Source organism: Manacus vitellinus, unplaced genomic scaffold (assembly GCF_001715985.3).
Source record: "Manacus vitellinus isolate BGI_N305 unplaced genomic scaffold, ASM171598v3 scaffold_19_pilon, whole genome shotgun sequence".
Lineage (NCBI taxonomy): Eukaryota > Metazoa > Chordata > Aves > Passeriformes > Pipridae > Manacus > Manacus vitellinus.
Window position 1 is genome coordinate 14403951 of NW_021939395.1, and position 27613 is coordinate 14431563.

The following is a 27613-nucleotide window of genomic DNA, read 5'->3' on the forward strand; positions in this document are numbered from 1 at the left end:
TAGAAAAAAAAAGTATTTTAGAATATTGGGAGACAGTATTGAAATGAGTAAAAGTGAACTAGTGAAAGAATCAGGGAACAAAAATTCAAAGCTGTACTTATCAAATTTGTATCCCAGTCTCCAAATTACCAAGAGTCACTTTCTCACATATTGAGAACCAGTATGTTCTCAGAAAGGAAGACTAATCTTTCCAAAACTCAGAATAATCTGGCAAATTGAAAACCTTAGTGCTTGGCTGTCTTTCATAGAAAGATATATTGGGTACTGAGATGGGCACATGTCTATAGTTACACTCTGTGTAATATATAATGCCTATAAGCTTTGCTAATTGAATGTGTGATAAATGTGTATATGCACCCTCAAGGTCTTTATATACACATGCAAACAGAACATATACATGGTTATATAAACACTCACACATGCATGGAAACACTATTAGACGTTGTGTAACTCTTGGAAATCCTGCTTACACCAGATTTCTTTGAAAAAAAGGTAGACAAAAGAAATGTACTGCTAAAGATAATGAGGCTTTGAAAGAAGCATATTTCTTCAGATGTACTCTAAATCTTACTGGTAATCTGTGTGGTAAAGTTATTTAATAATCATAACTACTGTGAAAAATATCAGTTTCTGTATAGATTTGATGGTGTGCATGCATTAAGCAAACAGACTGGAGGTGTATTTAAAAACAGTGCTTCTCGAGAAGGTATACAAATATAATCTTCAAACAAAATTTATTTTAGAAATAGATAAATAAGACATAAAAGGAACAGTGCTCAGTAATTCAATATGAAAGCAAAAATATATATTAAAATTATTTGTTAAAAAGATTTTACAAATAATACTTAAGACCAGGATATACCATAAATATATGTTTTATGGTAAAATGGGAAATCACCGAAAATGTGTAACAAAAAAACCCTGCAGCATTACAGTTTATGTTAAAAATATAATTCTATTTACATCACAAACCAGCTTTGTTCCTGACAGCACTCTGCTGCCCTTCAGAAGTCCCCCACTCAATTAAATTTAGAAGGATTTAAATCCCCCAAAGTCCAAGCTGTTTTCTGATATGACAGGCAGTTCTCACACAAACTGCCACAGCTTTTCCTGGGAGTGACTCCCTGGCTATCAGGTGTTTGAGGTCAGTGGTGTGGAGCTTTGGTAGACACACATCCCAGTGAAATCCAGGCATTGCCAACGTGGCACTGGATGCACAACAGCACATCTGGGAGCCAGCTCTGGCTGCTGGCCTTGGAGGGCTAAAAGCAGCAGTGTGATCAGTCTACTCTGTAAAACTGGCAGCAAATAAAGGAGTTCTCTCTTTGCTGAGACAACTGGAACCAAGCAAAAGTACACTCTGGGGCATTGACACTGACCTGTCTGATTTATCTGGTAATGCACACCATACAAAGGATGAATTTCTTGAGGAGTTTACTGAGATGACTGGAATATTACAGTCTGAAGCACAGTAAAATAATTTACTGATATTCCAAAGAAAATATATTGTGTTTTCAATTTCAAAAGTAACATTGGGTCAACTCAGTGATTTTTGCTTTTAAGTTACTCTGACTTCTATACAGTCAGAAAACAGTATTTCTGTAGGTGAAAACATTTGGGAAATGGTTTTGAAACACATACACCTAGCTTTGACTCAGGATGCTAATACTATTTAAAAAAAATAAGAAATTTTTGACTGGCCTTCATCATAGAAAAGTGTAGAAATTGATGTTCAGCACACAGACATATTTGGTCAGTACACATTAAGCTTTCATGAGACTTCCATGAACCCATTTAACCATCAGGAGGAAATGAGCTCTGAACAAGTTTTATATCACTCTATGAAGAAATGACTTTTTAAAACATGATACTTAAATGCAAGAAAACAAAAATTGAAACAGAGAAAACCCCTGAAACTGAATGACTTAAGAGCTTTCTGGTTTTCCCTTAGTGCATTTGGAGGGTGATTATATTTGGTTGTGCTGACTCATGACAGAACCAGAGAAGAGAGATTACTGATTTGGACCAATAAGCCATATGATGTACCTTGGATTTCCTTCATGTAACTTTTGCAAATTTTCAAATCATCCTAGATTCTTTTATAAATATTTACTGGTAGACTAGAATGATAGGGCCAGTGTAATACTAGGAAAAAGTTAGAGCTCTAGCAAAAGAACTAGAAATTTCATGAAGTATATTATCCTCTGAAAGCACGACTGGCACAGCTGGTTCAAGAAAGGTACTTATCAAAGGTTCTCTTCATACTCAGTGTAAGAAAGCAGGCACTTCTAGAGAGTGTGCAGTCCTAAAATCAAAATAACCTCCTATAGTCTATCTATGCCTTTCACCACCAGAGAAAAAACTGAGGGCAACTATATTTTCACTTGATATAACTAAATTACACACTTGAGGTTAGATCAGATTAACCTAGTCAGGAATCTCCACTCTGTATCTCCTGATTTAAAAAAAAAAAAACAAACAAAAAAAACAATAAAAAAAACTTTCAATGTAAACATTGAAATTATTTCGTGCTTCTCCTATTCAAACATTGATCTTATGTATAGGAGTTTTCCTATCATGGAAATCCAACCTAATTCTCATAAGAACAGAAACCCAAAGATTCAAAGAAAAAAACAGAAGCTCAAAGTGTGTATAGTCACATGGCCTTCCTGACAAACAACTCCACAAGGCCAAAGGGTTATTACTCATAAACCTCACTGAATGCTTCCCATCACCCACCTATGAAGCACCTACACAAACAACTGGAACAACAATAGGCAGGACCAATCTTTGATACACTAAACAACACTTCTTGAATGTGCCATGTTCCTTGCTGTGTTAGGAATGAACTTTCAACTGGCTGAATTGTGGCACTGAGTCAATAAATATCACTACTGTTATGTCTAACCACTGAAAGTGTTGGGGTTTTTAGTTTGAAGCATAAATGCTGCAAGGCTACGATAAAAAGGAACAGCAAAACTGTCTTACAGATACATGAACTTCTTCCCAAGAAAATGATTTCATTATTGGAAATTAAAGATTTTCTGTAACAGTCATAGCTATAATTATGCAATACAATATGCTAAATTACAATACGTACTTCATTATTAATAGAATTTATTTTACAGATCAAATAGCCAAATACACATTTTTTGAAAGAGCCAGATAGCAAATGTGGAGCAAACTATAGGCAACAGTCATGGTAGACATTCTGCAGTCCAAGAACTGAGGCAACGTGATTATTAAGTACAAGCCTATAAATATCTTTACATCAAACATACAGTAATGTGTAAGAATTCCATGTTGTAGTCTAATTCATGAATCATTAATAACTTTTTCTTTAAAAGAAAGTTATATATACTGTATACATCCCAGTTAAAAGCAGTGTCTGTATTTCATTTTATTCTAGCAAACTAATATTACATGTCTTCATATAAGTGCAGAAAACAGGGTTCTTTATACTCCTTTGCTTCCTAAGAGACTTTGCATTGCATATGAAATTTAATATTATAGATGATACATATTAAGCATTATTCCCTAAAATGTGAGGCAATATACAAGAACTTGCAACCAACCTGCAAACAAAGCTATGATACTCGAATTTTATATTTTAAATGAGCTGTGCTAAATAATAAATTATAATGTAAAAAAACTTTAATTTAGAAAAAAGATTGACTATATAGAGAGATAATTTGGGGGAAAAAAAAAAAACAACAGTAGGCCATTTTTCCCCCCCATGTGCTGGCTAACAGTGGCAAAATTATGTATGCTATTTCCTATTTTATGACACTGAAAATCAAGCCACTGAATTTATGACTTAGGTTTTTTTTAATTAAAAATACTTTAAAAGGTTAAATGTTTGGCACCTGTTACACAGACATTATGCAGACTTCAGCAAGCAAAATGCAAATTAAATTTTCTTTTTAAAAGTTATGTGAATGCTTTCCAGTTACTTAAAAGGTGACCATTTATTACAAAATGTGGATAAGAGAGCAGGAAGTTCCTGTTTTTCACTACTACTATTGTGCCTATAAAATGAGAAAGCAGTGACTTGATCAATTCTATTTATGATCAATAGCAGCAATATAATCATTAAAAATATTATGGAATAGATATAAATAACACTTAATTCTTAACATGTATAATGGTGCTATAAGTGACAACAACTCATTTGTTTTTCTTTTAAATGCAGGGAGTATAAAGAACTTTACATTCTCTTTTAAACATATGAATAAAATTTATTGCTCCCTTTTAATATATTTATAGAAACAAAATTCCTAATTGTTTCAACTAAAATAAATAAGGAAAAAAATCTGGGACAAGAAGATGATTACAAGCAAAATAAATTTACCATAATCACCAACTGTGAAGAAGGATGGGTCACATTACTTTTTTCTTAGCAAAACTACGTTATAGAACACTATAGCACAACGTACTAAAATTTCTTTGTCTTTTCTTTTTTTAAAAAATTCTTGCCCTTGATACCTTTCAGTAGGGCAGCTTGAACAGTTCATCGTCACTTCCAAACCCCTCTGGAGATCAGACGATAAATGTCTTCGGCAATCAGAGACAGGACAAAGGGCTTTCTCGTGCTATTTCCTTGTTTTCATATTTGCTGGCTTAACATCATTGTGTACACGTACGACTTCAGTACATAACATCAGCTGCGATGGCGTTCAGAGCTGGCAAACAGAGAAACAGCATGAGAAAAGCCCTTTCCTGCAGCATTTTCCCCATAAATTGTCAAGTTTGTTCTCCAAGTTTCTAACCACTGCATGGTCTGAGATGGGCTGAGCTACCGAGATTCTGAGTAACTGACCTTTTTTGGCACGTGTGTGTTTTCAGCTTTCTAAGCACAAGCAAAGATCTGCACACATCTACATACACATGGCAAAAAGGCTGGAGGAGAAGGAGCCACACAAATAACTCCTATACAATTAATCTAAGTTTCTTACTAAATTTTTTTCTTTACCAACTCAAACCCCAAAGTGCTGTTGCAAGATTAGGGCTGTCAGAAGACTACTGTGCTACCTAGAACATGTTCTACAGGTTTTTTTGTAGACTTCATTCAAAAGCATCATTCCTAAAACCATAAAACACTTTTTCATTTGAAGAATTATTTTGTATCTTTTATATATATTTATCATCAACGGAGTTAGTCCTAAAAATTCACAGAAATTAAGCCATTCTGATCAATCATTTCACAGAAAAGAAAGCACTGTCAATACCACAGCCACCAACACACCAGCCACTCACTGGTCAGGAAATTGCTATCAACTGCAGAGTATTGAGTGCAATACCTTCTGGGAGAAAACAGGAAAATAAACAAGTGTGAAAATTAAACCACAGTCAAATCAGGCTTCATCACTGGCAATAGTTTATAGCTATAAGACATTTCAAATAACACAGCTAGGTCATAAGGAGAAAAGAGTATACTTTTCAGTTATTCCACTGAAAAATTGATGTAAAATGGACTTAATATTTGAAAAATTATGTTACTACTACCCCAAGGCAAGCAGCTACTGGAGAAAGAGTTGTGTGTCGTTCTAGCCTACATAAAAATCACTCAGTTATTAATGCAGGAACTTCATCTACCAACTTCAGCAAAAACTCAGTCAATGAGTTCTCTACTGGGGGAAAAAAAGTACCTTTGTTTTCTCTAGTGAAATATCATATTCAAAATATTTCATTTCTTCCTTACTTTTTTTTTTGTGCTCTGTTTTTGCCTTCTCCTATGAGGCAAAGGGGACACTTTAACTTTACAGACACTTTCCTTCTTGCTTTTCTAGTGAAAGATATTAAAAGTATAACTCTGAAAATTTTCTTCCAAGTCTTGCACAGAGGAAAAGCATTTTCTTGACCAGCTTTGCTTCAGTAGTGATGCACATTTAAATAACTGGTCTCTAACTTCCAACTCACAGACTTTGATTTATGATTCAGTCAGAAATCTCTTCTCCAGATGCAAATTTCAGGTTTTTTTCTGAAATGTGTATACATGGCAGCAGATCAGAATTACTAGCAAAATTACCAGTCAGAAAGTTAAGATAAAATAATAAGAATATTTAAAGTCATAGTAATTGATTTTGAAATGGCTCTTAGGAAGGGCTTATACCAACAGCTACGCAGCTGATATTTAGAAGAAAATGTTTTTTGAGCATAATTGACTCTGTATCTGTCAATGCAAAATACCAGTGTTATGTCAATAGCCTTTTACATCCCAGAAGCATCAGCCCTGCCTCCTGATGATTACAGGATACTGAATTAAATTCACTAGTCACACTGTTATTACACAAAACAATAAATCTTGCAGCTAAAGATTTGCAGAACATGTGAGTTTTCAGAGCTATTAGTTTCAGGAACAGTGCAATATTCTTTCAATTCATAGCCTAAGCACACTTTTCTCACAGTGAGTGGGAAGCTATAATGACATTTCACCACATTTTAAATCAGAAAACCAAATATACCATAACTCTAAGCAGGTTTAAGCAGTCAGTGATAGAATCAGAGAACTGAGACAGTGGGGCCCTAAAATGCAATGTATTTTAAATGAGGTCTACTACTCATTCAGATTTCTGTGAGGAATGTAATATCTGTCTCCAGTCAGCTTCTAAGAAACCAGTTCAGCAGAGATCACTGTGTCATCTGAAATTTCTATTCATAAGTATGGATAAGTTCACAGATAGAATCCTGCCAGCTAAAATCTACTAATGAAGATTTGTGTTAGTAAATATGAGAAAAATCAATCTGCATGCCTGTTTCCTCCCTCAGCAACCTCCCAAACATGGTACTGGCAGTGGAACTAAATTAACATACAGACCAGAGTCCAGTGTGAAGCAGGGAGAACCACCAAAAACCCATGGAATCATAGATTGAGAGCATCATTGCACCTTCCAGCTCTACCAGTGGAAAAGGTGTTGCTTTCCTGGACACTTGCACTTCTTCAATATCACTAAGTCAGAAAAGAGTTGTTCTGAAGTTAAAAGTTTAAAATGACCATCCAAAAGATCTCAGGACCCTTCCTGAGTGACCAGGTGTAAATTTTCAAAGATTTCTCCTGTTCCTGTAGTATGCATTGTCCTATTTCCAAATGAAAAGAACACCTGAAATAGCATTAATTTAAAGAAAGAGACAAGAATAAGGAGAATGCATGAGAAGTTTTAATGCATCTTTGTACCTCTATCTTCTTTGAACCAAGCTGCCACAGATAATGCTGTGCTCTATAATTATGTATGTTTTGACTAGACAGGCTTTTCAATTGTCTGAATGCCTATTTAAGTACTTGAGCAAAGATTTCAGAGTTTGAAATTGTGTCACATGAAAACCAGACTGGAAAAAACCTCCTCTCCCTTGTTTTCATCACCACTGTGCAAATGCAAAGAGAATTCCAAGATTTGTATCACTATGGAATACTTCAATCAGTTTGCTCCCACTGAGGTAAAGGTCAAAAATAACTGATCTTTTGAAAAGCTTGCAGACAAATAAACTTTAAAGGTGTTGTTTCTCACCAAAGAAATACGTATTTCTATGAGTCCCACAACTAATAAAACAATGGAAATCTGATGACAGAGAAAGTCAGTTTGAATTTTATAAGACTCCAGATATCTTAGTTTGAAAAACCTTATTATGAATAAGTCCCTTCACAGTTTATCACTTGGTAAAACTTCTTTAAAAGAATTATCTCTATCCCAAAAGAAAGCATGCTACTCTGAAGGTCTATTGTATTAGTATTTATTAATTCCTGCTGGGTAACTTCAAAATAATATCAGTGCTTCTACCCCTTGTCCTTCCTCACAAATACAGCAGAAGTTTGACCTCTCTCTTAGGGGTTATTGCATTAAGACCATACTTTTCCCTCTTCAGTTTCCTGTAGTTCCTGATTCAATGTGTCCTCAGCTGCTTCAGGAGTCTCCAATTCCTTCTCCATAAAAATTTCAGCTGTGGCACTGCTGTATTTACTTGCCCACACGACCACTAACAAGATATTTTGGGGTTTTTAGTAGAAAAACCTTTCCATCTTTGCTTTCATGCTTTTTGAGTACAACTGTTATAATGACTTTCTGTCATTTTATAGATCACTTAGACAAATTTAGCAGCAAAGCAAAGACATAATTTCCCTTCTTTAAAGACCTGAATCAATACCATTCAGACAGACACAAAATTTAGAGCTTCGGAAGAAAACATATATTTTTAGATGTAACTCAATATCATTTCAAATATCTGAGTAGAAAGTCTTGCATGGACAAAACTAACAATAGTTCAGATGTGTAGTTTGCTGATATCAGCCCCCACTAGAAACTGAAGAGATGCTTCATAGTGAATGGAATCTTCTTTAGGCTCCTTCAGAGAACCTTTGGCTTGTAAAAGGGCTGCATTATGGTAATTGTTAACATGAAAGTACAATATTTTCTCTCAGATCTTATTTTCACTTTTCAAACTGGCACATCACCCTTTTTAACTGAACTTACCATCCTTCAGTTCTCCAGCTTGTCCTACAATTTTCTGAAAATTCAGAGGGTGTATGACACAAAATCATCATTAACCATAAATATCCTGTTGATCTCCAAGGCTGAAGGGTGGTAGGACAGCACAACAGCTGGAACACTGGGCCACAAGCTTATTTTTATTTGTATTTGTTTGGGTTTTTTTTACTGGCTAACAGTGACAACTCTCCATTAACCTGTCCTGAGTCACCTTCTATAACCCCACAGGAGATAAAACTATCCAGACTACAACATACAGAGCCAGGTTAGGAGAAAGATTGGCTTTTAAAAGATCCTTTGAGGTTTAAGAAATTCTTTGCTTGTTTTTACTTATCACGAAATACAATTTTCATTTTGTCCCAGTCCAACACAAAGGATTTCCTCTAATGGACTCTCTTGCCCAATTTATGTAAATAAATGCATTAATGGAATTACTTCTATTTAAATAATAAACATTTAAATTCTTGTGTTTAATAGTAAATGTTGTTTCCAAATTAGTGTAAAGCCATTGACAGTGATTAGTTACACTTTCTCAACAAGGTGATCACTTTCATGCAGAAAAGGATAGCTGTAATTTTAGCCAAATCAGAAAAAATAGTAACATTAATCTCTTTTCTTATATATTCAGCATATCACACTAACCATGTCAGGTACAGCTATAGGGAGATAAGCTAATATCAGGTACTGAGTATTAAAAAAGCACAGTTCTATTCTGCTTTTCAAGATAGGAAGCCCCTGTCATAGACCTCCAAGGTACAGATAAAAGAAAATGCTCTTTTCCCCAGTCAACTTCGGCAGAAGAGAATTGCTTTCCATTCCCCTTTCTGGGTTTTTACTAGCACAGGAGGAACTCTGAGAGTCATGAGCTTGCTTTCTTTGTTAGCAGCATTACTGCACCACAAAGTGTCTTTCAGCAGACAATGGCAGAACAACGCAGAACTTGGCTCACAGGAACTATTCCAGAACTCCATTGAAAAATCACTTAGATCAGGCCTCCAGGAATGCTGAAAACAGGATCATCCTCCTCAGAGTTAGGGGAGTTCAAACAGATGAACAAACTGGTAAGAAGCTTTTCTAATGTGTAGTGTAAATTAATACATTCAAATAACTTTAATAAAAAATAACTCAAATCTTAAATGCTATACATAGTGATATAGACTACCACACAGATTTGTGTTGGTAAAAGGAACAAAGTAGAATAAAATAAAAAAACATATCCTGAAATTTTCAGAGACATTATGACTGCTCTGAATGAGCAGCTTTTTCTATGCATGTTGTTATCACTGTGGTTGCAATAAAACAAAGCCCCCAGAAAAAAATCAAAACCTCAGCTGGAGCAAAAAATCTAAGACTTAGTCATGCTGAGGAAATGTTACAAAGCAATAATGTTAAAATATATTATCAGTAATACAATAAACTCTCCTGAAACATGTTTCTTTAATGATTAATTCCTTGGCCAACTAAAACTTAACTAGAAAATTATTTTCACTGAAAAATTTGTGATACTTATGAAGAAAGAGAAGCAAACAGAAAAACAGAGAACTTTACTAAACTGCTCAGAATATGGATAGATTCTATGTCCAGCAACTTAAAGCCTTTCTGTAGGGTCTTGACGAATAAAGGATACTTTGGTCCTCAATTTAGTTTTTATTTTAAGTTGACGATTCATTAGACATTTCCTTTGTTGTACTGAATTTCTGAGAAGCTAATACCTGGTTTATCAGGCAGAGCAGCAATTATGCTGATGCTCCTAATTTTTTCCTAACTTTGCCTGTCGACTGTGTCATTCCACCAGATTTAAGTATGAGTCTGGTCTGAAAATGGCACTGAAACTCTCAGAGGAAAATCCTTGCCTGCTTTTGAGAGACCTTGAAGCAAAGCTATGCCCAAATGAAGGCTGCAATTCCAGACTCCATTAATATTAAGAACCACTTATCAGATCCTGTAAAGCTTTATTGCCTTCCACCTGGCCTAGATTACTTTGATCCTTGAGCACACCATGCTGCAGAGGACAGCACCACAACCCCTTCCTGCCTGGTAGAGCTGCTCCAGGTCTGGCAGTGAAGCAGGAAGTGCCATGCTGCCATCTGCAGTCAGGATACCCACCAGAGGAGTCACTCCCTGCTTGACGGCCTCACAGCCAACATTCCTTTGCTTATTGTTCTCATCCTTATCCCTGAGGAATCTCAAATTGTTTACTTTACAATGCCTCAAACATGAACTCTCAAAAGTTTTAATCCTTGCAGAAGAACTTATTTTGCAGCAATTCAAGCTAGAGATATAGGAATGGTAAAGTGAGAAGAGAAGGAGGAAGAAAGCACCTTAAAATTCCATTACCTGTCTGGTGTGTATGGGGCCTGGGGTCTTGAAGCCTCCTTGACAGCTGCATTCAGAAACACTGTAAGGGTCCGAGCTGCTTGATGAGCACTTGGAAAGCGAGTCACAGCCCACCACAAAGGTGTTATCTAGAGGCAATTCCTGAATGACATGGTGCTTCTTGGGGGGTACAGGAGTCTCGGGTTTAATTTGAAAGGTAGGCTGCGGAGAAGCAGACTTGTAATGCTTTGCTAAATCTGGGCTATCAGGCTTAAATGTGGTTGGTGTGGTGGCCCAGTTATATTTTCCCATAGTCTGTTCTTCTAGCTCTACGGGAATGTCTAAAGTGCCATTTATGTGCTCGTGGCCAGGATCATCAGGCTTAGATTCTTCAATAGTCACAAAGTTGAGGAGAAGACTCTTTGGAGAGCGCTTCTTCTTCTTCTTCTTTTTCTTGATCTGCCTATTCTCTTGGTTTGGGGAAACCCATTCACCACTCTGCTTGTTTTTCTGGACAACCTTGTGCCTGGGCGTCTGGCGGCACCGGACTAAAGCGGTAACAAAAATTACCAGAATAACTGTCATAGTGCCTGCAATAATGGCAATGATGATCTTGACATAATCGTTGGTCTGGGGGGTTATCTCACCATCCCCAATGTTCTGGCCCACGGGAGTTTCCATGTTCCTGCGCACTAACTCTTGCACATAGGAGCTGTTGGTGACTGTCTCATTCACAAACAGATGCACAAGAGCTATTGTGTAAAGAGACTCCGGCTGCCCCAGGTCATTGACTTTTATCACCAGTCTGTGCAAGCCATGATCTGATGTAATTACCTTCTCTTTCAAAGTAATATTGCCTGTTAATTGGTCAATTGTAAACAAGCCCCTGGAGTTCCCACCTATGATGCTATAGCGGAGCTCCGCGTTCATTCCCGTGTCATTATCAACGGCAAAGACTTTAGTAACTACAGACCCCGGGCTGGCTGATGTTGGAACCAACTCATAGGAATAATTGGATGAAGGAATAACAAAAACAGGCCTGTTATCATTTACATCAACAACATTGATGGTCACTTTGGCAGTTGAGGAACGCTGCAGTCTTCCTCCATCCACAGCTTTCACCTGGAAAGTATATGACCCCTGTTGTTCCCTATCAAAGGTAATATTAGGTCTTATTACACCAGTAAGTGGATCTATAATGAAATTATCTCTACCATTTAAGATAGAGAGAGTGACTGCAGCATTTTCTCCCGCGTCAGCATCTGTAACTGTGATAAGCCCCACTGTGCCATACATGGGCAGGTTTTCTGGCACATAGAAATTATATTCATTATGTGTGAAAGCTGGGCTGTTATCATTCTGGTCCAGGACTGACACTGTCACGGTAGCATTGGTCTGCAAAGGTGGCATCCCATTATCCTTAGCCAGCACAGTGAAAGAGTACCTGTCTTGCTTTTCTCTGTCCAGCTTTCTCACTGCTGTCAGAATTCCTGTTCGGCGGTCAAGGTTGAAAATAGGGGGTGCATCCGAACCCAGGATGTAGCTGATCTCAGCATTCCGCCCGCTGTCAGCATCTGTAGCACTTATCTTGGTCAGCTGAGTACCAGGAGCATTGTTCTCGGGGATGGAAAGGCCTATGATAGGCTGTGTAAAAACTGGGGCATTGTCATTCTCATCTTTAATTTTGATCAGGAGCATTGCAGACTGGTTTAAGGGAGGTTTCCCTGAATCTGAAGCCACTATTTTAATGGCATATTCCCGTGTTGCTTCATAGTCTAGAAACGTGGCTGTCTCCAGGAGAAACTGATTATCAAACACTGGCTTTAGCCTAAAAGGAACATCATGATCTGTAAAACAAGTAACTTTTCCATTCTGATCAGCATCCTTGTCCATTACTGTTATCAATGCTATTTTTGTATTAAGGGGAGCCTTCTCAGACAAAAGCACTGTCCCATTCACTGGATTGATGATGTATCTCGTGTCTATCGATGGGACATTGTCATTAATATCTGTGACATTAACAGTCACTGTTGCTCTTGATGGAGTTGAACTGCCATCACTTGCCAAAACAGTTAATTTGTGTACAGGAGATTCCTCCCTGTCCAGGGGTTCCCTTATAGTGATGAGGCCAGTGGTGTTATCGATGGCAAACAGCCTTTTGGCCAAACTGGATATCTGATTGCTGAAATAGAAGTGGATTTGTGCATTTGAACCCAGGTCTGCATCAGTGGCGTGGAGCTGGGAAACAGAGGTGCCCACAGGAGCATTTTCAGGAACACTGACTTCGACGTCGTTCTCTTTGAACACCGGGCGGTTGTCGTTCACGTCGGTCACTGTGACCTGCAGGATGGCAGTGCTGGACCTTGGAGGGCTTCCACCATCTTCCACTTTTATTTTCATCACATAGGTATCCTTCTGCTCCCTATCCAGGATCTGCTGGACAATCAGTTGAGGCCACTTATCTCCCTCGGGTGTCTCAGTTATATCAAGACCAAATACATTTTGACCCTACAAGACACAGAAAGAACATACTTTAGTTTGATGGTATATTTAAACGGAAAAACATCTCATTTTTTGTTTCTGAAATTGTCATGGAATATATATTTATACATATAAGAAAATACATTTTTATAGTTACCTTTATTTTGCAATATCTGATTTGCTTTAAGCTCTGGAGCCTTAAGAAAGTTTCAGAGCAAATATGGCAATAAACAGATACATTAGAAAAAGGGGAAAAGGTGTGGGGGGGGGTGTTTGGGGTTTTTATGCAGTTTCTCCATTTCTACAGAAAAGTTATTAAATTCCTGGACAGATGTAATTCAGTTTCTCTATTGTATGAGTGAGTGTAGAGATGAGGAATGAAGCCACTGGAGGACCTACACCAATATTTAATTTCAAGGAAATCAACAAAGATAAAGGGACTGTTCCTCTGTGGAGCAAGTCTGGACATGATCTAAAATCGTTGGCATAAAAAACCCAACACCATCATTGAAAAAGGGTTTACTGCATAATTCAGGTGTTAGATGGCACAGACAAAACTAAGGCATAACAGTTTATTAGAAATATGTTTAAAAACTCACTAAAACTATTTCTGTATTCATCATTGCATATTTTATATTTGCTGTGAAAATTACAATCCCAGGAGAAAAGAAGATTTATTTCCATTTCAAAACATGTCACAGAACTGTGAGATCAATTTGAAAATAATCAATATTTTTCATGGGGTTTGTTGAACACCTCTGGAATTGTGCCCAAATGCTACACATATTGCACAAACATAGCTTTTTTAAAACACTAGTGTTGACAAATCTGCTAAAATCAATACTGGAATCTAGAACTAAATTCCCTCTTCTTCTGTCTCTTCAGACAAACAGGTATTAAGAATCTCAGAATTATCATTTCTTCTCACATCTCACCCTTCAGAGGAAGAAATGATGCAAAAGCAAGTTTCTAACCATCTTCCAAGAGGACAGAGCTAAAATGCAAATAACTAAATCTGAATGTATGGGATGACCAGAACAAAGAAATTAATGATAAAGTTATGGACTAATTAGAATTATCTTTTTAGGTGTCATATTTGTAATAATGAACCAGCGAGCCCAGTCTGGTTCTTTCTCTACCTATTGTGCTTGTCTTTCACCTTCACTGGTGTAACTGTCATAGAATCATAGATGGTTTGGGCTGGAAGGGACCTTAAAGATCATCCCATTCCAACCCCCTGCCAGGGGCAGGAACACCCTCCACTAGACCAGGTTCAGTGCTCAGAGCTGTTGTGTTCTATTAAGAACAAAACAAAAGAAAATGTTCCCAAGAGTGCAAGGTTCCTGATTTCTCATTACTTGTAAAGGATTTGTATTCACTGTATCTTGCTACCCACTATTAAATGAATGCATTTATAGCTTCTACACACTCCTATGTAAGGATATACTCTATCATTGATTTGTTTTCTCAGAGCCAGAATTTGACCCTATGTGAGTAATCATTTATTTCATGGGAAAGAACTATTCACCCACATATCAAAAATTGCTGTGCCACTTGCACAGAATTTGTGACAACAAGTTGCAACTAGGGATAGTATAAAGTGAACTGGAACACATTTTGAAGCAATAAAACAAATATAGTTTTGGCTGCCTTAGCAGCAGGCATGAAAGTATAAGCCCTGCAAATTGTTTCCAAATAAAGATATACATTTTGAACCAATTAGGGTAAACTTTAGAATGGTAATTCTATGCTGATCTCCATGAAGGCAGAGCATGAGTTTCCCCCTCATATTCAATCTGACAAGCAGTTATTTGAAATAAATTTCATAATTACTGAGAAATTATAAATTATATACTCTATGCTTTAACATAGATTCCAGGGTGAAAAAAAACTGACAGAAGTCACAGTAAAAACAACCTGTCAGCTCTCTTTTACTTCTTTATTTGTACTCAAGTTGACAGATGGGCACTGATTATTCTGTCATTAGATCCCACAACTACAACAAACACTTCACACAGACTTCCAACACGTGGCCCTACATCGGCATACCCATCTCTGCTTTTCTTATCAAGTATGGGAAAGGTATTTTTCATTATAGCATATTAATTTGATATAAAATATCATGCTTTGGTTCCCCATCAGTAGCAATAAACTACTGGAGAAACAAAAAGGAATGCAAAGATTTCTTCCAAGTTCATTATTAACACTTGAATAATTTTCTATGAAAGAAAATATTATCCATGAGTATTTCTCCCTATTCATTACAGGTTTACATACCTTTTTAAACCATAAAAATATATTACAGAGAAGTAGATTTTCTCTTAATGCAAGCAAGCTTATTTCATGTTGTTTAAGGGATAATTTAACAAACCAATTTTCTGAGAATAGATATTTCTCACATTCTGAACATTCAAAAAAAATGAAACATTCAAGAAATATATTTTTAAGATTATAAATATCTAATTCTCTCTGTCATGAGCAAAGAAATTGAGAGCTAAAACAAGAAACATGAAGAAAAACCTTGAGGATTAAATTCTTGATGTTGAAGTAAATGGCTTTATCATGCTTAAAACCTCAGTGAAGTTAAAGAGTATATAGAGTACCTTTGACCATTAAAATGACTGGTAGAAATAATCTGCTACATCAGTGTCTCCAGCATTACAGAAGGATGGGAGTGAGAAATAAAAAAGCTTTAAAGAGGTTCTGGCCCTGATCACAAGATTCGACATCAGGGCAATGAGGATCTGTGTTACCTTATTCCATTTTCATAACATATTTTTTAGTGGATTTACATACACAGCCTCTCAGATAATGAAACCTTCTTGTTGAACACTCCCTACCTGATCATTTGTAATGGATCCAAATGTCCTTTTCGGAGCTGTTTTGGGCTGTCATGTAAATAAAAAATTAGAGAGTATTTTAAAAATTGTAACATTTAGGTAGTTTCATACACACATAATCAACGACACATGGACACGTAGTGTGACTAAAAACTAGAAGAGCTTCTAGCACTACAGACAGGACTGTATGTGACAAAGTGCACCACAAGTCTACACATAGATATATCACAGTATTTCACCACAGTGTTTTGTTAAATCTATGGGGTACTGACTACCTGGATGTTGTTGAGAAGAATGGAAAAAAAAGAGCAGCTTCTGGCTAATGCTGATAACAGTGACACGGTCTGCTGTGTTCAAAACACCTTATGAACTTACACTTGCAGACCAGTAAGTTGATAGAATGCAGTAATTTCTCAAAGAAATAGGGAAGGGAAGGAACATTGTGCTAAATAACCACACAAAACCGACTGTGATACAAAGTACTCAAATTAAGAAAGGCTACTAGTGATTATTTCTTAAACATACAAATGATGTACTTGTATATAATAATTATCCATTGCTAACTGACAAAGAGGAGAATAACACTGTCTTCAATCTTCATTCCAGAGAATATTCTGAACTTTTAGAGAAAAACACAAGGGCAAAGACAGCTCATTGTTTTGTGTCTACAGCTTCACTCTATACTTATTATCAATACTTCTCTTCATGTACTGTAAATAACAAACACATCATATGATGTGTGTCTTTAGTTCAGCTGAATCTGAAACCAAAGGGAAGGGCCAGACAACATGCAAATCTCAAACTTTTGCTAATGTTCTGTGAATTTCAATGAATATTGCAACAACCTAGAAGTACACATCTATTACATTGCCACAATATTGTTCAGAGAAAAAAAAAGGAAGAAAAACATTAAAATATCAGCTTCTTATTAGAAAGGAAATCAGTAATGCATTAAAGTAACCACTTAATAAAAACACCTTTTGCTGAAATGTAGTTGTGTGTTCAGAGGGCCCTAAAATCTTTTCAGAAAGTCCAGATAATAATGCATGTTTGCCTACTGCTAGTTATTTCAGATGTAGCAACACAGAAAACCTTTGCAGGTCCCAGACACTTTTTCCTTCTCTGTTTTTGTCAAGTCATATGGAACTGCTCTGTAACTCTGCTGTTATATTAGCAAAGAAAAAAGTATAGCAGCATAATTTCAGTTCTTTGTGCTGAAATCTGGCCCAGTTGTACAAGGGACAACATTTTTAATAAAAGCTAAAAATTAAACTTACATTTTTCTTTCAAAAGTAATACTTTGGATGTGAAATTGTGAATTCCTAAAGCCGAGTCAAAAGCTTAAACAGAAAATATTCTACATGACAGGCAATAATGGACCTATGTTTCTACAACGAGTGCATAGTAACACACTCAGATCAAAACTATTGTATTGTAGCTCTAATAAAGGTTCTTTATCTTCTATTACTTACACAGTGCGTCATTTACTGTCCATGTTGGACAGCTGCCCTGCATAAAGACTCCATAGTCAGTACTCTCATGATATCCTACATCTTACAACCCAAAGTCACTTGAAATATGTGTTCCTAGTACTGGCAGTCACCTGGTGAACTGAGTGGCAGAACTTCAAGGCAGAAAAAGAAAATTACAAAGGTAAAAAATGTTTATAACGCAAACCTCAGCAGATGCAAATTTGCTTACAGATTTGAAACATTCTCTTTGTCAAAGAAGCTTCAGCCTTTTCATCTGTAGGCCAAGACTCCTATGACTTTTGGTAATTTATGATTTTCTATCAGTGTCATGCACTGTTTCAATCGGTTTCCTTTGAAGCAAGCAAAAGCTTAGGTTGGAATAAACAGAACTTAAAGGTCCAGATCAGCTACAAAAATAGGACTTGGAAGGTTCCAATTATGCATAAACCTAAAGTGCATTTTGTACATTTGGAATCCTAATTAGCTCTGTTCCTACGTTAAAGTTAAGGACATCATGTTACCAGCATTGTCTATATCATAACTCGCTTCTTTTCTACCTGCAATTCTATAAGAGCTTCTACAAATGCAAAACACTGCCAACAATCTCCTCTCCATGTACACAACCCCACACAAAACTGTACTTGTCCTGTGAAGCAGGCAGCAAGCAAAACACTGGAGATGGGATCAATAGAACACAAGGGTAATAATGAACCATTTCATACTGGAAAGGAACAGTAAAAAGTACAACATGGAATGAAGAAGCAGACAATCAATGCATCTAATACTGATTCTCTGAAAAAGAAGAAAAAAGGGCTGTGGAGTTTACCTGAACAGGAAATTACTTCTTTATGTTACTGTAACAAAACTTAAACAGTTCTAACAATTACATTGCTCCTCAAGCCTTTAAGATGATTTGACTCTTTCTGCAAAGATTCCCTTTGAATCTTGTCATATTCTAAACACTGTGAACTTTATTTTCTAAGATAGATAGCTATAAGATAGAGATATTTTTTTTATAAGGTGGAATATTTTTGCATCCTACTCAATTCCTGACATTTAGTTGTGGAATGTGTTTATTTGATCATGTTCACTTCACTGAGGAAAAACAATTAGAGACAGTGAATACCATATTTTTAATATGTTTACTTTTTTGCTGCCCTAATTTCTCTAGTCTACACTTAAGTAAGCCTGAAAGTCCATACTTAAAAAGTGTTAATATTTTTAATCTACAAGTTTTACAGGGAAGAGAACAGGAAGAGCTGGAGAGTGGCAACACACATACACTTCACATTTTCAAGACAACACCAGGTTTCATGACTAACTCTTTTTCCATATTACAGCTCTGGTCTCTGAAATGCTGTTTCAAGTTGGGTTGTTTTTTAATAATGAAATCTAATTTCTCTTTTGAAAAATGGATTGTAATTAAAAACAAACAAACAAATCCAAAACCTAAAAGAAAACAGAAACCTGAAGTTTCTCTTTTAATAAAAAATTAATTTCATCTATCTCTACAAACTGGGGTAGGAGTAATGGTGTATCCACATTACTTCAAGAACCTAGCATAAAATTACCAAGATAATTGCTTTCCAAAAAACTGGGCCATTCTTGAGTAGTCTTGCACAATGCACTGTAGACACACAATTATATATTTCAGAAAAATATGCAGCTGCACCCCAAAATTTTAAGGAATCTATGTTCACAATACTCTTACCACATAAAGAGTAAGAGCACACTAACTAAAGATAGGAAATTGAAGTACAGAGACATTTTATGGATTGTCCCAGGCTTGCAGTTTATCTGAAAAAGGCAATCACTTCTGAATTACCAATCACGTTTAAAGATAAACTTTAGAACGTTAAAGTTTGCAAACAAAACTTTATAATTTTAAACTTCAAGCAAAGTTCTCTCATTTAGAGATACTTTGACCAAAACAAGAGACGTCAATAGCAGCTGGTAACAACCAGGGAGATAATCTCCCCTCTTAATCTCCTCTATTATAGTTGTTCAGAAATGTTCACAGACACTCCATTGAACAAAAAAAAAACCTACATTTTCAATAAACCTGAGGGGACACAGATTCAGGTATGAAATATGTTTGAGCTTTACTCTGAATTCCCATGATAAAGCTCCAGCTACCTGACTTGCCCTTCAGTATGTTCCTGTCTTTGGAGTTCCGCTATAGATCCACAATGAAGAAAAAAAAATTAGGATTTATGTGAGGCAACAATATATTCCACAAGTGAATATTTGCATTATATCTGTGTGACAACTACATATTTGCTCAATTTCCTAGCTGAGAACAGCAACAGGCTCCGAACTGAGTGTCTCTGAAAAAGAGAAATAAATGAGCACAAGTCTCTAATGCAGCATTGTGCCTTTGGAGGGAAGCACTAACAATTCTGTATTGCTGCTCACAACAGCTCCTAAATCACAACCTCATTTGGCCTCGACAGCCAAACAAGGTCTCTGAGGCTCCCAGTGGCACATTTTGGAGCTCTCAGGCGGACACTGCCGGGGTGTTGGTGCGCTGTGAACCTGCAGTGCCCTCCTGCTCACTACCTGCTCTGTGAGCACATCAGGACTTTCAGGTGGAAGGAGATGAAAACTGACAGCCACTTGTACACAAGAAAATAGAAACAACTGAGGCATTTCTGGAAATTCCTTCACCCTGAAGCAGAGATTGTCTGGCATACTCAGCTTCCAATAATTTCAGTGGAAACTGAGGGTGATAGGTACAAACGGATTTGGCTTGTGACAAACGGAAAAACAAAAAATAGGAGACTGGAAACCTTTGCCCTTTGTTAAAAAGCAGTATAAATATTTGCAAATCAACATTCATTAATGTATAGTTGCTCTCTCATTCCCTCTTATACACACACATACACAAAAATTCAGCTGTGCTGTATGATATCTTTAAATCCATGGCATCCTAAACAAGACAAATCCATAACCTAACCTCTGATGCTGTAGCTTTTTCAAGGGGTTATTTAACAAGATTGTCTTATTTGATCTAAGACCCTTCAAAAGTTAAAGTTCAGATGAGGGCTAAAGCACTGTATCTTCCCTTTATGTTTACACTTTTAGGAAAAAATGTTGACAAAACTTTCATAATGTGCATGTCTCACTGTTTTATGAATGTTGACATTAAAAAATCCACAGCCTTAGTGCAGAAAATTCACCATTCATCTGGACAAAAATACAACAGCATGAGGAAAAAAATTCTAGTAGAAAAGAGTTTACATCTTCCATATGGAGTAGATTTCCCCCAGATTCCACAAACAGGCTTTAGGAATTCTAGACCTGTCCCAAATACTGCTGAAGTGACCCAACCATAAGTCTCTTTCAAGGCCTCCACTCTGCAGGGCTTTGTAAAACTCAAAATAAGAAAAACGCGCGTGTGTGTGTGTGTGTGTGTGTGTGTGTGTGACATTTAACTTCTGTGGGATCAGTTTTGCTTTTGAAAGAAATAAAGCTATACTTTTTCAAGGAATGAAAACTTATCCTTTTTTTATTACTCTCAGAAAATAACAGTGAAACTACCATATTAAACTGCAAAAGCATGTGACGTAAGTAAGTGCAAGATGCCACTTCACTGCACATTGTAAGATAATAAATAATACTGCAATTTCAGAGTAATAAATCAGAGACAGTTGCTGAGAAGACACACGGAGAGACACTAAATACTAAAAATAGTCCCAGGGACACTGAATTCTAAAACTCATTAAATAAAAGTCTTTTCACCACAGTGATCAAGGAATGTAGGGGATAAACCAAAGATGTATTTTCTGGTGCTGGATTTATCAGGAAGGCAACTTGACTTCTTCCTCCTCCAGTGTTACTAACTCCTATTTATCTGAATCACTAGAACTGAAGCAAGATAAAAAGGAAGAAACATTTCCTTACTGTAAGGCAATAACTCGAGTCTGAAAGTCAATTTGGAAAAGAAATCTCATGCTACCTGTGTGTATTGAAAGTTCTGGTAAATAAATTGCGATGACTTGCTCCTTAATGATTTATATTCCAAGAAGAAGTTTCCCTGGGAGTTTGGAATCAAAAATCTTAAAACCGTATTTGATATATATTTCTCTATATAGTTATACTCAAGAATATATTCCTTTCTATAAACAAAAATAAAATTCCAATTTCACTCTAATTGAATACACTTGTGCTATTTCTAAGACTTAAAGTCAGAGATGAAATTGATACCACTGATTTGCAAGAGAAATAAATTTAAGAATATTGGAATGTCATGTTTATGGGGAAAACACCAAACACTCATGATTCCATTCCAGCTTTTCTCCTCAGTTTTTGTTCACGGTTCATATTCCTGAGTAGCAGGAATACAGTTGTGAATATACACTAAAAATTATGGCTAAGGATTTTCTGTCTAAGAGGAAAAAAAAATATAAAACCTCCTATAAAACCACAGAACACCATAAGACAATATTTAAGGATTAAGAACACCACCTTCAGAAGGTAAATATATTATCCATCTCCTGTTGCAAAGATCTAGATTAGTCTCACCAGGTAACATGTACCCTTCAATAAATTGTAAACTGAGACAAGCTCTCCCACAACTCATGGGAAAAAATGCAGAGAGTGGTTAATCTTGGTAGTAAAGTGAGTGATGGGGTGGATCTCCACAGGAAGGCTAAAGCCAGGTTAAATAAAACAGCTCAAGAGTTATTTAGCAATGTGATTGACCTCACACTGACTGTGCTAAACCAGAAAAAGCAAATTAAGCAAAGATAGTTGAAGTCATTTCTGCCCAGTAACAACTCGTACAATCCAAGTGAAAGTAAAAAGCAAGCTTTCCCATGTCTGGATACACATAAAGTACTTTCCTGAGGTTAATTCAATCACTGTCCTAAAACAGATGTCTCCAAATAACAGGACACATATTGTTTGTGGTACAACAAAACTTAGTAATATGCACACACAGAGATTGGACCTGCGGCCTCTTCCTCAATGCAAAATATCAACAGCTTTTGGGCAGCTAACATGATTTCAGCCACAAAGGTGTCAGTGTGGCAAACAAGAACTGAAAAGTTTCCCCAGACTCCTCACAACTGCTCCTGTATGATAATAACCCCCGGTTAAACAACCATCACAGTGCCCAGAGAATTAATCTTACTTTCAGACACTTGCTAGCAAAGACAGCATCTCTCAGCCACATGCAGGTTAGAACTAGGAAAGTGGTTGGAAGAAAGCACCCTCTGGGGATGATAACATGCTCTGAATAATTCAATGTGAAGTTTAGCCTTCATACTCTAAAAATGTGATGTAAACAGCTGAATCTACCAAAACAAAACCAGTAAAATAAACGAACACAAAAATCCAGCAATAACATGTTAGCTTATGTTCATCATCTGGGAAACTGACCATCAGCATGGAAAACAAAGCACACCTCAAACAATTTAACCTTAACAGTCCTTAATTTGCTACTTAGACACAGAGACTTAGCTTAACCCTTGAATTGTACATTGATTGATTTCTATTTCTTTATATTAAAGAGTTTAGTGTTTTGTTAGGATTCTTGCATGTTAAGGTATTAAGCCATGAACAAAAATTCAATTTTTTATGTTTATGAAGCAGTGAATGAACAGTTGGTTCTGAATTCAAAATTTTTGTTAGGCATGTTTCTATTTTTAACACGCGCCTGGGATGTTCTACCAAATATTACATCTGTCATTAGACATCAAATTCAAAGATACTGAAAGAAGACAAAGCAAGTGCTCTCCAAGGCAGGATTCAGTTGATTTGTTCACAGAAATCTGCAGGACTGCTCAGTACAACAAAAGTGTTTTCAGTTGTTATGTGGATTCACAATATAGAGCACTATCTGCAAATCCTAAGGTGACACTAAATTTGTTATGCATTCTACCTACAGAGGCAAAACTCTAGTTCCACACTCAATTAACTTTACTGGTAACATAAGAGGAGGCCTACTGTGGATATATGTGGAAGCACCCATTGTGAAATGTAAAATTAAGTGAAATATGTTTTGAAATCCAGCATTATGGCTTTTAACAAAACAGCAAACCTAAACTAAATTAGTGAAAGTGAGTATGACAGCTGAAGCAACAGAGCTTCCAAGAGGGCTAAGCATTATTAAAGTTTTTCCTTATTATGCTCTTAGGCACAATCTGATTAGTTCCAACAGCTGCCCAGCAGGAAAAGCCAACCCATCATTCCACAGTAGTATGTGGAGCAACACATCTCTTTAGTTTTCAGTGATTCCACATCCAGGTAGCACAGAGCATTGCAGCATGAACTTTTGTCTTTTGATCTACAGTGATACTGATTATTTCCAATGCAAATTCCCAATCAGCACAGTGTAAGCTACTACCCTAAAACCTCTTCTGATGGATAAACTTGTTCCACCCACAAGCATATAGAGAGAAAAAAGAAAGAAAAAAAAAAAAAGAAAAAAGAGGAGGAAAAGAAAATCCACTGTGCACAACTGTTAGTCAGGTCTCTGTTGGTGGCAATGAGTAACAAAATGAATTTTCTTTAATACCTTGCTTGTGAAACTCAGTGGCCTGAAGCATATGCTGCTGTGACAAATATGTAGCTGAACTTCAAAACAATACTAAAAATAGATTCTGAAAGGTTTCACTCTTGTTTGTGGGAACTCTCTAGTATTACCTGAATAAAACAAGAGTGATGAGGAGACTGGTGGTTTTAGCATTTCTTCCAGTCTCCTGGATGTTAAAGTATGACTTCAACACACCTGTGAAAGGTTTTGAGCCTGGGAGAGAGATTTTCAGCCAACTGGAACACTCAATTATATGCTCCTACATCAAATAATTATGAAGTTGTTATTAAAACTAATCAATAATATGGAAGCATCTAAACCACCCAGGTTTTAATTCCACAAAGTTAAATCCATGTCTAAAAAAGCCTTGTTCTTCCAGTTCCTTAACACAGGAAAACTTAGGAGAAAACCATATTCCATTAGTATGTGCAAAGTTTTCTGCAACTGGGTAGCAGAACAAATTCTGCTTATATATTTGGCCTTTACTCCTCATCTTAGCTCAAGTATATATACATACTTCAAATATGAATCAAATTAATTTTATTTGTAGTTAATCTGAGTATCAGAACCACCACTGCTGAGCAAGAAACCTGTGAGCCTCAAACTAGCAGAAGCTCAGGAATAGCTTGGGAAAATATGCTTGTGCTGTTCTTACAATCTGTCCTAAGTATCTGATATCAAATGTTAGAGACAGGATACAAGATCAGATGAAACTCATTTTCATCCAGCAAGACCATTCTCAGGTCAAGTGAGTATCACTCACATCACAAAGCTGTCAGGAAACTGAGGCAGGGAAAGCAGAAGTGACTCATTCACAGCTACTCTGCAGGCCAGTAACAAAAAACAGTTCAGTGACCCTCAAAGATCACATCACCAGAGCACAGAGTGTGTGTTACAGAAAGCAACACAAAAGCACAAATGATACTGGTTTAAAAACCACTACAAAATGAGACTGGGACTTCAAGACAACTGACATCACTATTTTGCATACAGCACTGCCCTAAATAAAAAAAAAAACAACTATATTTAGATTGCTCATTTATTCTCTCCAAAGTTTGGTAGGAAGAATGATGATAAATTTGATCTTTTTTATAAGTCGTAAACATTGCAAATAATCATCCTGCCATCCACATAACATAATACTGAGAAAGACCATTGGGGTGGTTTGTGTCCTTTCTATTTCTGCAATCAGATTCTTTGAGCAATTTTTTATTTTTTTTTTAACAATGTTTATTTTTCTCTTTATTATGGTTGAAGTGCACATGCTTTTGCCTCTTAGGACCCTACCCCCACAAGCAACCTTGAAAGCAAAAACCAGCACAGAAACAAAACAAGTTCTATTGCTGTCCGTGCTGTTTGGTACTCAGCAAGGCTGGCAGAGATAATCAGAGAATCACAGAATATCCTGAGCTGGAAGGGACCCACAAGGATCATCCAAGTCCAACTCCTGACCCTGCACAGGACACCCCAACAATCCCACCCCGTCCCTGAGAGTGTTGTCCAAATGCTCCTTGAATTCTCTCAGCCTTGGTGCTGTGCCCACTGCCCTGGGGAGCCTCTTCAGTGCCCAACCACCCTCTGGGGGAAGAACCTTTTCCTGAAATCCAACCCAAACCTCCCCTGACTCAATTCCAACCTTTCCCTTGGGTCCTGTCACTGGTCACCACAGAGCAGAGATCAGTGCCTGTCCCTCCACTGCCCCTTGTGAGGAAGTTGCAGACTTTGGAAACAGAGACAAGGAAAGACTGAAAAGACAAAAGTGCAGCTAAGATTATATGTGAATGTATATAACAAAGGGATAAAGTCTTAATAAAATGCATTTCAAAATCTGAATAATAAAAACCCAAAAATATTCAGAAGCAAATATTAAAACACACACTAAGAACATTTATCTCCTGAATGACAATTTTTGGGGAGTGAGAGACAACTACTGGACTACTTCAGAATTTAAATGAAAAAAAAACAACATTCAATTAGTGTAAAATCTGACACAGAACTAAGTAATCTGGAAACTTCAAGGAACTTGTTCAAGTTCTGATATTGGACAATAATAGCAAGTATCTTGGATATTCATTTTGGATGAATACTTCATTTAGGTAAAACAACAAAAGGTGTGCAAGGCTGATGGAAAGCAGGAAAATTCTATCAATCCTTCAGGGTCTGTTTGTAAGACTGACTTTCGAATTATGGTATTCACAATATTTGTTGGATTTCCAAAGAAAGGTCTATTCACAAAAAAATTATATGTAAGTGACAGAATATTATTTTTTATATTAGATGGGAAGCAGGTTGAGGAAAAAACAGAAACTACTCTTTTGTTTATACCTTTTGAACTGCTGCAGCTTTTTTTGAAAAATCCCTAATGGAAATGAGGATGAAAATTATATGGCTGGGTTAAAATGAAGAGGAAAATGCAGTCTCCAAGTAAAAAAGTCGTATAATATCCCATTCTGAAAAGCACAGAGGAATATCCTGACTCAAAAGAAAAAGAGAAGAGAAAAAGAGAAACAGAAAATGTCAATTTGCTTGAAAAAGCAGAGAATAAACTACAATTATTCGACTTTGGAACATCAGCAATAACCAAAGCAAGAATACACATCACATTAATAGAGCCAGCAATTATAGCACAATAAGAGAAAAATGTATTTCAATACTGACAGCTGATGACTCAGAATTCATTCCTTTTCCCAATGTTTCTTTTTGTTTCTTCAGAATTGTCTAAAATGCTCTTTGCTATGTGTCCCAGCTTCAAAAGCTCTATGGGACTTAAGTGTTCAGACCAATTATGTTTCTGGGTTAGAGAATATAAATTACTTTGCAATAAACCTTTCTTTCAGGAATAAAAATAACCGTACTAATGCAGTCAAGTGCCACAATCCATAGTTGACACTCAATTTAAATATATTCTTTGATAGCTAAAAGAATAAAATTTTAGATTTACCTATTTCTCTTCCTTGTACTTCTTCTTAAAAGGAAGAAAAATATTATATACAATGTATTTGGGGGGGAACTAGCTAAGAATATTTAAATCTTTATCACTAAAATCCAATAGTACAAAGCCAAAAGCAAAATTAAAATCAAGAACACATTATTTGCATAAAAGTTACTTTAGCTGATTTTGAACATGACATTTCATATTTTTCTAGAAATTTGCCTCAGAGGTGAATTACATTACCATTGTAAACATAAAAATTCACCATTCACATGAGGGTACTCCAGTGTAGCTGCTTAAGAATACAACACACCTTTTGTAACTTGGCTTGACATTGCAGATTTGCAGTTCCAATATCACGCATAGATGCAAAACAAAGTATAATTTCATTTAGATGAGGGGTATTTTAGTGCTATTATTGTGGCTTTCTGTTCAGAGCATTATAGATTGTGTAATTGGCCATTTCTTTCCTTATAAATGAAACAATTGTTTTCTCAGTGTATTTTGGGAAAATGCTCATTTCTCTGTGTAGTCTATACTTGGTTTCCAGAGAA

At 36.4% G+C, this 27613-nt stretch overlaps 1 protein-coding gene across 5 annotated transcripts in view; it reads right to left on the reverse strand.

Moving 5' to 3' along the window:
* PCDH11X (protocadherin 11 X-linked) overlaps window positions 1-27613 on the reverse strand; it is a 414093-nt gene that overhangs the window by 379011 nt on the left and 7469 nt on the right. For 2 of the 5 annotated variants that reach the window (XM_018070764.2, XM_018070762.2), the window contains exons 2-3: window positions 16118-16165; window positions 10818-13304 (exon numbers count right to left, since the gene is read on the reverse strand). In XM_018070764.2, the coding sequence (XP_017926253.1) occupies window positions 10818-13304; window positions 16118-16165 (2535 nt within the window). Of the gene's footprint in view, window positions 1-717; window positions 4683-10817; window positions 13305-16117; window positions 16166-27613 lie in introns of those variants that run through there. The other 3 variants (XM_018070765.2, XM_018070763.2, XM_018070766.2) reach the window with 2 other exon arrangements.